Raw genomic sequence first — 12,162 nt, 5'->3', positions numbered from 1 at the left:
CAGGTGGCTTTCTGTAGTTCATTAAAAAGGAATCTTTAGTTGAAGCAGCAGTTAGAGGAATGCAGAAGCAGGAGACCTGCCTACAGCAAACCTACCGGGTCATGCATATCTTCATATCTACACCAGCTGACTCTCTCAGAATGAGCTCACCACGCACTGCTGATGTCATACCATCAACATTCTACATTCACTCTGCAGGCAGATACAGCGGTGATACTACAGTTGCTTTTAACTAATATTTGTGCAAAAAAGACATCAGTGAGAGTGGATCTTTTTATCCTATAAATGTGCATGTCGGGTGGGGTGAAGGCCCTTTAATACACACCCTCGATGTAAGGGGTTGCTCTGCTTGCTTGTTTTGGTGACTCAGCTAATTGAGTTTTCAAAATACTATATGTTCAACATTTATATGTTGGGAGAAATACAAAGCCATCATCACCGCCTAGGTATGTGTTCCGAATGCAGTATATAAAGTTGATTAGTTAGTTTAAGTGAAAACCTTGAGCATATTTATCAAACAAATGTTTTACAAATCATTTCTTCTTCCTCCATTAGTTCATAATCTCTGGAAGTCTGTCCATCTCAGCAGAGAAGAAAGTAACTGACTGTCTGGTGAGTTTTGCTTGGTAAAACTGGCTGCATTGGCCACTGTGATATGTATGAGTTTTATTTGAGAACAACGGCCCGCCCCTTATTATTTCTACCCATGTGGTAAAAGGTGGTCTTCCTAAGGCCCTATTTCTTTGTATGGGTACATACAATAAAACAAAACTGAAAAATGTAGTGATGACGTTATTTTCCTCGATAGTTTATTTTTTTGTAAAGATGAATTGGTGTCTGTGTAATATGTTCTTTTTTTTATCAACTTTATTTAATAATTATACAAAAAATAATACAACTGAGTAACAACAGAATGGGAACAAGCAAAAGATTACTCCATATACATCAGTGCAACAAAATGCAAATTACTACTAAAGTAACAGCTATTCAAAACGAAATCCGAAAACATCCCCACCCTCCTATCTCATGGCAAGATGTGATAACACAAAACACAACAAAAAAAAAAGGACAAAACATAAACCCCTACCAATCCCCAACCTCAATATCCACAAAATAAACCAAAGCCTACACCTATATGAGTTGAAGGGGGATGTGAAGATTAGCTGCAAATAAGTTCTTCTTATCAAGATCCATGTGAGGACCAGCTGCAAATTAAGCTACTGTTGTTGCCTGCAAGATAGCCCAAGAAGCTAAGTATGTGCCTCTGGTATATGTGTTACGGAGAAAGGATCAAATATGTTGAGGTTGTTTCAGCCCTTGATCCTTTTGAGGTTGATACATTGATCACCATAAGAAAATGGCTAATACGTTTACTAATCGTTACAGAGCATGTTAGGAATTCTGCATGACTACTATATTAAATGAGATACTATTACTATTATTATTACTACCAATAGTAATACTGTACTACCTATTACTATTTTTAGTATTAGTATGTACCCAAGTCCTGAGACTGTGGAAATGAGTAGTGACCTGCTTCTCCAGCATGGGGTCTGGCATGGATTCACATGCTCATGAATATTCCCTGTCGTCAGGCAGGGAATCCTCAGTAAAGAAAAAATCGGTTTCAGTTTGATTTCTGAACTGTCTTTCTCCTAACAACCAATCACTGGTCTCTGGGTCATACTGCCCCCAGCCAATGACTGCCCTCCACCTAAGCCCCTCCTCTGGCAGCCATCTTCAGATTTTTACCGCACATTTAAGTAGTGGGAGTCCTTGTGCTTAGCTCTCGGGCTTTTTACTGCGTTTTGCACTTTTTAAAAGTGTTCACATTTTTTCGGTCAATCGAGCCTCAAGTTCCATCGATCTACCTTCCGATTAACGGGGACCCATTTTCAGATTCTTCAGCACCCCTCAAAGGCGAATTAACTTCTTGGAGGATTCCAGAAGCTTTTTCAAGGCCTACACTGCAAGCACATGGCGGATGAGAAGGACTCGGCACCCCTGTTCAAGGTTTGCCCAGACTGCGGCTTGCGGAACATCTTTTCGGATGACGGGCATTCCATGAGCCTCTACTGCCTACACTCGGGCCCGACGCATGTGGAGTATGACTGTGCGTTCTGTCGGATATGGTGCCCCGCACGCAGAGCGACCGGCGCAGGCATCTCAGCGAGTGGCTCCAGGCCCCTGCTATAGGTGAGTCCCGGCAGCATGCCTCCCCTGCCCAGAAGAAGGTTGAGCGGTCTTCTAAGACCTTTCAGAGCGCTCCTCCCACGGGGGCCCAACATAAGGCTAAGCACCGTGAATCTGCTGACACTGGGAGCGCCATTGCGACAGGCTCCTCTGCGGCCAGGGCGAGTACAGCGTATCTGACGGCTTCGACTATGAGCCAACGCTCAGGATCTTCGAAGAAGAAGAAGTTGGTCCATCCGGGCAAGCTCTTGGAGAAGACCCAGACATGCCCTCTGGAGAAGGCCAAGGGGGAGCGGGGCTCAGAGCCTCCCCCTAAGGTGAGGGCTGTGGGCTTGACCAAGGCCGTGAAGGCCCAGGTCCATCAGACAAAGGCCCAATCTTCCATCGAAGGAGTGGTGGCGTCCCTCGCGAAGACCGCCGTCGCGGATTCACAGGGCAAGGCCCCAAAGGCAAGAGTGTCCCTCCCTTCCAGGAGGGAGTCCTCTTTTCATCCCATCGAAAAGACACTGGAGAAGATGATGCCTATCATTTCACTGAAACCATCTCCCTTGGTCGCGGCGAAGGGGGGGCACAGTAGCCCTCAAGGGCACGGATATCTCCCCAGAGGAGGAGTTTACCAACCTTTAGACCTTGCAGGAGGAACGCTCTGTCGAGAGCAGGCCCTACAGGAAGGATCCCGATGAAGGCGACGACGAGGAGACGGACGAGGAGAGGCAGGGTGTTGAGGACTTGGAGGACCAGCCTAAGCCGCAAACACCCTCACCTATGTCACCACAGCCACCTCAGCAACCACCTGGAGATATCTCGGTGGGCACTTTCGCTGCTCTGCATACCCTATGCTCGGAGATCCGGATGAGGATGCCTCTTGCGCCGGCGGCCCCAACCGCGGGGCCGGTACCATCAGGGGAACCACCATTCAAGAAGAGAGTTCACCATCTGCCTCCTTGCCACCCTTCGCCTCCCTCTCCTGTCTGGATCCGTCTCCCTGAGATGGATGCGACGACAGGCACTGGCACAGACGACGAGGGGGGGTTGGGAGATCTCCCGTGTGCCCCGCCCAGATCTTCACCGCCCAACGAGATTGGCTCGTTCCACGCCATGATCTCCAGGGCTTTGGAGCTGTTCCAGCTTGTCCCTGAGGAGAAGAAGAAAGAGGGTTTCCTATACCAGCGGCGCGAGGTGAAGAGGAAGACCATACTTTCAATCCCACTCTTGGATGATATTTGGGACAAGGGGTTGGCCCTCATCAAGAACCCTTCCTCGGCCCCGGTGAAGCGGGACCGTTATGAGAAGAAATACAGGGTGCCAGACTCTGCACCCAAGTGCTTGCGGTCCCTTCCATCCCCGGACTCGGTAGTGTCAGCGGCATCGAAGAAGAAATCTTTGACTCCTCCCCAGTGACAGTGAGGGGAAGAAGTCGGATGCCATGGGGCAAAGAGTTATCACGTCAGCAGCGACTACCATCAAGGCCGCCAACGTCCTCGCCATTGTGGGACGTTACGACAGGGAGCTCTGGTTCAAGATTGCTCCCCTCCTGGACTTCCTAGATATGATATGATATGATAGTTTATTTATATAGCGCCTATAGACAATGTGTTTCAAAGCACTTCAAGGCAAGGGAGGGAACAAGGGAAAATACAATGACATTCTTACAGGCCATGAACAGTAAGGATGTGAAATTAACTACCGTACTAGGCCTGACGACATTTCTGGTAGAGCCGGAGAAAAACAAGAGGCGAGGGAGAGGGGTGCAGAAAGGTAGGGGAGGAACAGAACAAGCGACTATCATACTAGGCCTGATGACATTTCAGATAGTGCTAGAGGGGGTGTGGGGAGGAAAAAACAGTAAGGGGAGGTGGGAGGAGACAGACGAGGTTGCTATCATACTAGGTCCAGGGACAATTCTGATAGATTAAGTGCATAGTAGAAAGTAAGGGGATGAGATAGGAAAAGGGAGAAGGGAAAGGAGGAGAGAACAGAGAGTTATCAGTCAAAAGAGTGGAGAAGCAAGAGGGGAGAGTGAATACAATTGCAGACGTAAGTAGTAACACATAATGTTGCAAGCCAGGATACAAGAGGAAGATGGGAACAGCATGATGCAGGGCCACCATGAGTACAAGATGCAAAGGAAATCCAGCATGAGAGTTGAGAAAGGGTGACGCACCGTGAATGAATGAAGTCCATAAAAAAAAGTCAAATCCAGCATTGGCCACAAGACGGTGATGGTGAAACCAGAATTTATCAGGACAGACTCCTGCAGAAGTAGGCTTGAGAGGGGATAGGGGGCGCAAATGTGGAGGCACAAAGGGAACATCACAGGGGGACCATAGGGGGTGGGGATGGCCTGTGGGGACAGAGGGAGTAACACATGTTGGTGCATGCTTACCTGCTGTCTGAGCTGGGGGTCGGGCCCTGGCTCCTGGTCCGAACAGGTCCAAACAGGAATTGTCCTTTTCTTCGTCTGCCCTTCGCTTAGGACGCCCGGGCGAGAGACGCCCTTGATCTAATAGTTAAGAGCAGGAATGAAGAGGCAGGGCTAAGAAGGTGGGTGGTGCTTAGGCCAGGTGACCTAGATCCTCTTGCACCTGCTCCCCATCTGCAAAGGAAAGGAGGCTGGAGGGCTCCTTAAGTAGGGAAAAAGAGCAGCAAGCAGGAAGGCACCAGGTGGGCGGGGCTTGCTAAGTGATGAAAAAGAGCGGCAGGCTTAGGCCAGGTGACCTAGAACTACTTGCACCTGCTCCCCATCTGCCTTCCCGACAAGGCTGGAAGCTTTGGAGATCTTACAGGAAGGCGAGGTGGCTTTGGACCACGCCATTACAATAGTCACGGACATCGCCGACACGGGATCCCGCCAAATGGGCAACAACGTTTGCCTTCGTCGGTGGGGCTGGCTGAGCGCCACTAATTTTCGCCAGGATGTTCAGTCGAAGGTGTTGGACATGCCCTTCGACAGGGACAATCTGTTGGGGAAGACCGTGGATGAGTCTCTTCAGTCCACCAAGGCGGACACTGAGACGGCTCGTGCCTTGGGCATGCTTCAACAATGACGACCTTCCTTTCGGACTTCTGGCGGAAAATCCCAAGGTTCTTACGAAGGATTCGGTGGAGGTACTACGTCCTACCGTCAACTCTCCCGCTCTTCAGCCCAGGAGACTTACAGGGGCCGTGCCAAATCTGGAGGAGGACATCATTGTCGCCAGGGCAACCAAGGCGACGCTTCGACGTTGAAGCAGGATTGAACCAGCAGTGGCAGCGAGACCCCACCCATGCACCCCGGTGGGAGGCTTGTTGGTGAACTTCGTTAGCGTGTGTAAGACCATCTCCACTGACAGTTGGGTGCTGGATGCTCTCGCCAACGGACACACCCTGGAATTCCAACAAAAGTGTCAGCAAATAACACCAGTGGCCCGGCAGGAAAACCACGGCCCTCAGCTGCTGCTGGAGGTGCGGGCCCTGCTACAAAAGGGCACGATAGAGCTCGTCCCAAAGAGGCATCCGGGGTTCCGGAGTGTACTCTTGTTATTTCCTCCTCAAAGAGACTGGCGGATTGAAGCCCATCCTAGACCTCCGTCGTCTGAACAAGTACATCAGGTCCCAAAAGTTCTGGATGGTGACTTTTCAACACGTTCTCGGACAGCTAGAAGGGGGGATTTCCTGTTGTCGCTGGACCTGGAGGATGCTTATTCACAGCCCCATCCACAACGGGCACCGCAAGTTTCTCCGCTTCGTGGTTCAAGGGCAACATTACCAGTTCAAGGCCCTTCCCTCGGATTGAAGTCAGCTCCAAGGGTTTTCACCAAGTGCCTGCCGCAGGTGGTGGCAGAGCTGCGTCTACGAGGGATCCATGTATAGCCTTATCTGGACGACTGACTGGCCAGCTCAAAAGACATTGCCGTCGGCCACATGGCGAGGACAGTCCAGCTCCTGACGGAACTGGGGTTCTCAATAAACTATGCAAAGTCCTGCTTGACTCCATCGCAGGAAGTGCTGTTTCTGGGAGCGCACCTCAACACAGTGCCGTGCCTGGCGTGTCCGTCGGAGGAGAGGATAGTGGCCATCTTGGGCAAGGTACAACAGCTGTTGGCTCTGAAGATAGCAATGGTGAGGTCCATCAAGTCTCTGCTCAGCATGATGTCGTCATGCATATACCTCATTCAATTGTGCAGGCTGCGGATGTGTTCCTCGACGCCCGTTGGATACAAGTGTCTGGAAGCTTCGAGGACAAGATCACACTCAACAAGAGTTTCCATTGAGTGATATGGTGGTGGGGAGTTCGTGTGCATCTGTCCAGTGGTGCGGATTTCCAGACCCCACTTTAGCTCACACTGGAAGCCTTCACGCAAGAGACCTGTGGCTGCTGGAGGAGAAGGTGTTGCACATCAACGTGTTGGAGCTGCGGGCAGTGTTTTGGGCCCTCAATTCTTTCCTTCCATCCCTCAAGGGCAAGGTGGTGCGGTCTTCATGGACAACACCCCACCATGTTCTACATCAGGATGCATGGGGGCACCAGGTCCCCAGCGTTCTCCAAAGAAGCTCAGGGACTGTGGCACTGGGCTGTCGCCCAGGGGATGTTCCTCATCCCGTTCCACCTGGCAGGAGTAAAGAACACTGTTGCCGACTCCCTCAGCAGGGAGCTGCATTCTTGCCACGAGTGGGAGCTTTGGCAGGACCAAGTGTATCTCCTGTTCCGCAGATGGGGCAATCCCCAGGTCGATCTATTTGCGACAGCGACAAACACAAAGTGCTGGAGATTCACCAGCAGGTTTCCCCAGCAAGGGAGCATGGGGGACGCATTCTCATTCCCCTGGGATGGCTTTTTTCTATTCCCTCCGTTGCTGTTGCTTCTTCGACTAGTCAGTCCACTCAGACGGTCCCTGTGCAGGATGATCCTCGTCGCACCAGCGTGGCCGAGACAGATATGGTACCCGGACCTTCTCGACATGTCAGCAGCCCCTCGAGTCAAACTACCTGTGGTCGCAGATCTTCTCGCCAGGGAAGGAGGTGCAATTTTGCACCAGGATCGCCGAACCTGCAGGCCTGGCTCCTGCAGCGTTAGAATTTGGGAGCTATGAGGAAATGCTTGCCAAGGTCAGAGCACCGTCTAAATTTAAATGCTACAAACATAAATGGAAGAAGATCAAGCCTCTATGAGTCATGGCTCCGCAGGTATTAACGTATTTGCTGTCATTGGCCAAGGCTGGACTGGCCCACGCTTCCATCAAAGTTCATCTAGCGGCTATCTCCGGCTACACCAGATCTCCTGGACGATCATCCCTGTGGTCGCATCGATTGGTCAAGGAGTTGGTCAAAGGACTACTTCGCTCTTTCCCGCCGGTGAAGGTACCAGCCCTGGTGTGGGAGCTCAATGTGGTGCTTACTAGGCTCATGGGTCGTCCGTTCGAGCCTATGCATTCAGCACCTCTGACATTTTTGTCATGCAAAGCAGCTTTTCTTGTGGCCATCGCCTGAGCACGACGAGTGGGAGAGATCTAGGCCCTCTCTTGTAAACAACCTTATTTGACATTCCACGAGACAAGGGTAGATCTGCGGATGCACCCCTCCTTCAGGCTCGAGGTTTCGTCGGACTTTCATCTAAACAAGCCCTTGGTGTTACCTGTATTCTTCCCGATTAATTTGTCGCCCGCTGAGAGGACGTTGCACTCGCTGGATGTGGCTAGAGCGCTGAAGTTCTATGTGAACCTCACAAAGAGTTTCCGGAAGACGTCGCAACTTTTTGTGAACTTTAATAATAATAATAATAATTAGCCCTGTGAATCATCGGAAGGCCCTCTCCAACGCTTACATTTCTAGGTGGCTCTCCGGCTGCATCACCCATTGTCACCGGTTGGCAAACCGACCGTTGCCTGGCCGTCCGAGAGCTCATTCGGCCAGAGCGATCGCTGCAACTACAGCATTCCTGTCTGGTGTACCCCTGCTTGACATCTGCAGGGCTGCTACATGGAGGTCGATGCACACCTTCACGAAGTTCTACTGCCTCGACAGGGATTCCAGGGAGGAGTCCAGAGTCGGCCAGGCAGTGCTGCGCAACCTGTTCGCTTGAAGGTGAGCCTGGTGAGGAGGTAAGAGATGCTTAATGTTGAGATGCTTAATGTTGATCCTTGCCACCTCCCCTGGTTGTGCATTGTGTATAGCTATCTATTCTTTATGAGCATGTGAATCCATGCCAGACCCCATGCTGGAGAACAACAGTTACAGGTAAGTAACTTGTTCCTTATTTAATCTCAGATTTTCATTACGTGCATCAGCTATGTATGTAGTGTATCCTTCACTGTAACCCAGTTTGTTTTCCTCTCAATATCCATACAGCTGTCCCACAATAGGCTCTCATTCTAAATGTATCAGTTATGTTGCACCTCCCACTATATTCCCTTGTAGACTGGCCCATTGCTTCTCAGGTAGGCAACATTATATAAAACCCAGCACAGAGACACATGCATACACATTATGGTGACATGTGTTCAACACACATCTTTCTGTATAGAAGTGGTGATGTGTGGAAAGTAAGGGGACGGGCCCAACACTCTTTACGAGTATCAACAACCAAGATGGCTAAGGGGCCGAATGCAACCTCTGCCTCTGGACCCCCAGCCGATTCCTCAGGCGGTTCCATACCAGCCTCTCCCACAGCCTCTGGCTCCGGTCCCTGTACCCCAGCCTCCGGCGCCCGCTACTCCCGCACCTACACAGGATCCTCCTGACCCACAGGACATGGATGAGGAGGAGGACTCTGACACGCCCTCATCAGCCAAGTTCTTACACGAACGTCTTATGGGGCTGGCAGAGTATCTGGGCCTACCACAACCCGAGGTCAAGCAACCGGCAGAGGCGGTGCTTGCTGAGGTCCTCACGAGACGCCCCTCTGCCAAAACAGGAATTCCATTGCAGACCGATGTAGTCTCCCTAGCTAAAAAGGATTGGCTCAAACCCCACTCTGTCCAGCCGGTCAATCTACACCTGGACGCGAAGTACAGGCAGATGTAAGGGGATACACTCTTGCTATCGGCCCATCCTCAGCCGCACTCCTCAGTGATCGCTGCAGCATCACTATACTCAAAGCCTCAGTCATCCTCTGCCTCCTCCTCAGTGACGCTGCTAGGCAAGGAGGTGAATATCTTGGAGGCGTACAGGAAGAAGCTGTATTCCATTGCGTCCTTGCATCTCCGTCAGGTCAACGCCGATGTCATGCTGGCTGCCGCTAACCAAAGGTTATGGTAGGAAATTGCGGACTTCCTCCCGAAACTCCCTGCACAGAGCCAATCACGTTTAAAGGCTGGATTGGCGGATGCCAAGCTGGTGGCACAGGACCTCATGGAATCCACCGTTGGCCATATTGACTCCACCATGAATACCAGACTCATGAATACTGTGGTTGCCCTCCTCAGAGCGCAGGGCCTCCACCTCTACCCATACCTCGACGACTGGCTCGTCAGGGCTACATCTCTGGAAGCGTCTCATCAGTCTTCCCATGCCCTTATGAACACCCTGCACGGTCTGGGCTTTTCGCTCAATCTCAAGAAGTCACAGCTGCAGCCCACGCAGACTCTGACATTCTTGGGCCTCATCTGGGACACTTGCTCCGAGAAGGTGTTCACCAAGAGGCCACTTCCTCAGCAGAGAGGTGACCTCGGCATTGGGGTACCAGCATCTCCTGGGTCTCTTGGCGGTGGTCCTTCCAGCCGTTCCACACAGAAGCCGTTCCACACACGAGACTGAGGATGAGGAGGATTCAGCTGCACTTTGCGGCCTCATGGAACCAGGAGCGGGGCACTCAATCCGAGATGATCAACATTCCTCCATCTCTCCACCAGGACCTCACTTGGTGGTCCAGGGACTGCAACCTACGGAAGGGCAAGCCCTTCCGGCCACCCACCCCGCAGGTCACCATCACCACAGACTCCTCACTCGCGGGCTGGGGAGCCACCTTGGACGATCTCTCGGTCCAAAGCACCTGGACTCGACCAAAGCAGGAGTACCACATAAATTGGTTGGAGCTGAACGCCATCTGGCTAGCGCTCAGAGCATTCTTTCCACTTCTCAGGGGCAAGGTCATCCTCATCCAGACAGGCAACTCTACCAGCATGTACTATGTCAACAAGCAGGGAGGCGCCAGATCCCCACCTCTGTGCAGACTGGCAATCGGCATGTGGGAGTGGGCCCTGGAAGACGACATCTACCTCACGGCAGTCCACCTTCCGGGGGAATCCAACCTGGAGGCGGACAGGCTCAGCAGGTTGGAAGCGGACAATTACGAGTGGCAGCTAAATGACATTGTTATTCAGGAGATCTTCAACAGATGGGGTCTCCCCCAGGTGGATCTCTTTGCCACCCTGCACAACAAGAAGTGCCCTCAGTTTGCCTCCTGGCAGGGACAGGGCCTCGGCTCCCTGGGTGACGCATTTCGGATTCAGTGGAATGGCATGACAGCGTACGCCTTCCCGTCCACTCCGCTGATTCAGAGTGATTTGCAAGATCAAAGAGTATCGCCAGCTCAACTTCATTCTAATTGCTCCTTGGTGGCCGGCCAGGCCATGGTTCTCAGAGCTGCTCAGCCACTCAGAGATGCCACCCATTCACCTACCGACGGGCCCAGCACATCTTCTGTCACAGCAGGGTGGCAGGGCCATCCACCCCGCGCCATAGAAACTAGCCCTCACAGCGTGGTTCCTCATCAGGTAATGCTTAGGCACCTCAGCCTCTCCCAGGCTAATCTGGAAATCATACAGGGCGCAAGGCTACAAGGGCCCAGTATAAAAATACATGGACAAGGAAATCGACCGCCTGGCATGTACTTTGGACGACGTGCTCTCCTTCTCAGCGCACTTCACCCACTCTGGCGTGCAGGTGGACACCTGCCGCACTTACCTCACAGCGATCAGGGCTTATAGGAATCCGGAAGGAGGGGGCCTTCTCCTCCTCCAATCCGATTGTCAAGAAACATTTAGCGGGGCTCGCAAGGCTCTACCCGCCCATCAGGAGGCCACACCCCGTGTGGGACCTGAACATAGTCTTGAACCGTTTGAGCCAATGACATCCGCGGACATCAGGCTGGTCACCATTAAGACGGCCTTACTAGTCGGCCTCACCCTCAGCTTGCAGAGTCCGCGAAATACAGGTGCTGGTCGCCTCAGAACCATATACTACCTTTCACAGGGACAAAGTAGTCCTGCGGACACACCCAGCATTTCTGCCTAAGGTGCCGTATGCTTTCCGTTTGAACGAGGAAATAGTCCTTCCTATATTTTTTTAGCCGATCCTAAGGACGAGGCACAGAGGGTTCTGCACTGCCTTGATGTTAGGCGGGCCCTGAAATTCTACCTTCACAGGACCAAGGGCTTCTGCAAATCAGGCGCCTGTTTGTCACTTTCGGAGGTGCAAGACCAGGCTATCAGGCCTCCAAGGCCTCCATATCCTGCTGGATGGTCGCCGCCATCAAAGAAGCATACGATGGCCAGCACAAGCCACTTCCGGCAAACATGCACGCCCATGCAGTCAGGGCCAAGGCAACGGCCATCGCATTCAAGCGCCATTTCCCTTGGCAAGTCATAAGCAGGGCAGCCACTAGGGCTACTCCCTCGGCTTTCTGCAAGCACTACTGTTTGGATGCCAGCTCTAGATCGGGTGCGGTTTTCGGACAGGCAGTTCTCAGGAATCTGTCTCCTCTCCACCCTGGAGCTACATTCAGTTGTAATCGCCCATGCAGAATGGAGGAAAGGGACGGGGCATAAGAGTAATTATGAGTCACTCACTGTAGTGACTAACATACTCTTAGTCTATAGTCTCCTTTCCTCCATACATCCCACCATCCTCCCCCCTTATAATACTGGTGTCATTAGGCAATGCTAAATCTATTGTCGACACGTCAATGGGGACTGAGGTGTGGCGCCAGAGGGTGGAGTCGGGGCAGCCCATGCTCCTTTAAATTTAAAGGGGAAGAAGGTTTTTTCTGGT

General features: G+C 51.9%; 1 protein-coding gene across 2 annotated transcripts in view; it reads left to right on the top strand.

Annotated features, from left to right (window-relative positions):
- LOC138497708 (membrane-spanning 4-domains subfamily A member 15-like) overlaps positions 1–12,162 on the top strand; it is a 770,802-nt gene that overhangs the window by 497,385 nt on the left and 261,255 nt on the right. For both annotated transcript variants that reach the window (XM_069621333.1, XM_069621334.1), the window contains exon 5: positions 556–612. In XM_069621333.1, the coding sequence (XP_069477434.1) occupies positions 556–612 (57 nt within the window). The remainder of the gene's footprint in view (positions 1–555; positions 613–12,162) is intronic.

This window comes from Ambystoma mexicanum, chromosome 5q (genome assembly GCF_040938575.1).
Source record: "Ambystoma mexicanum isolate Mex_15411 chromosome 5q, UKY_AmexF1_1, whole genome shotgun sequence".
Classification (NCBI taxonomy): Eukaryota; Metazoa; Chordata; class Amphibia; order Caudata; family Ambystomatidae; genus Ambystoma; species Ambystoma mexicanum.
Note: the sequence above shows the minus strand (reverse complement) of the source record. Positions and strands in the feature narration are given on the sequence as shown.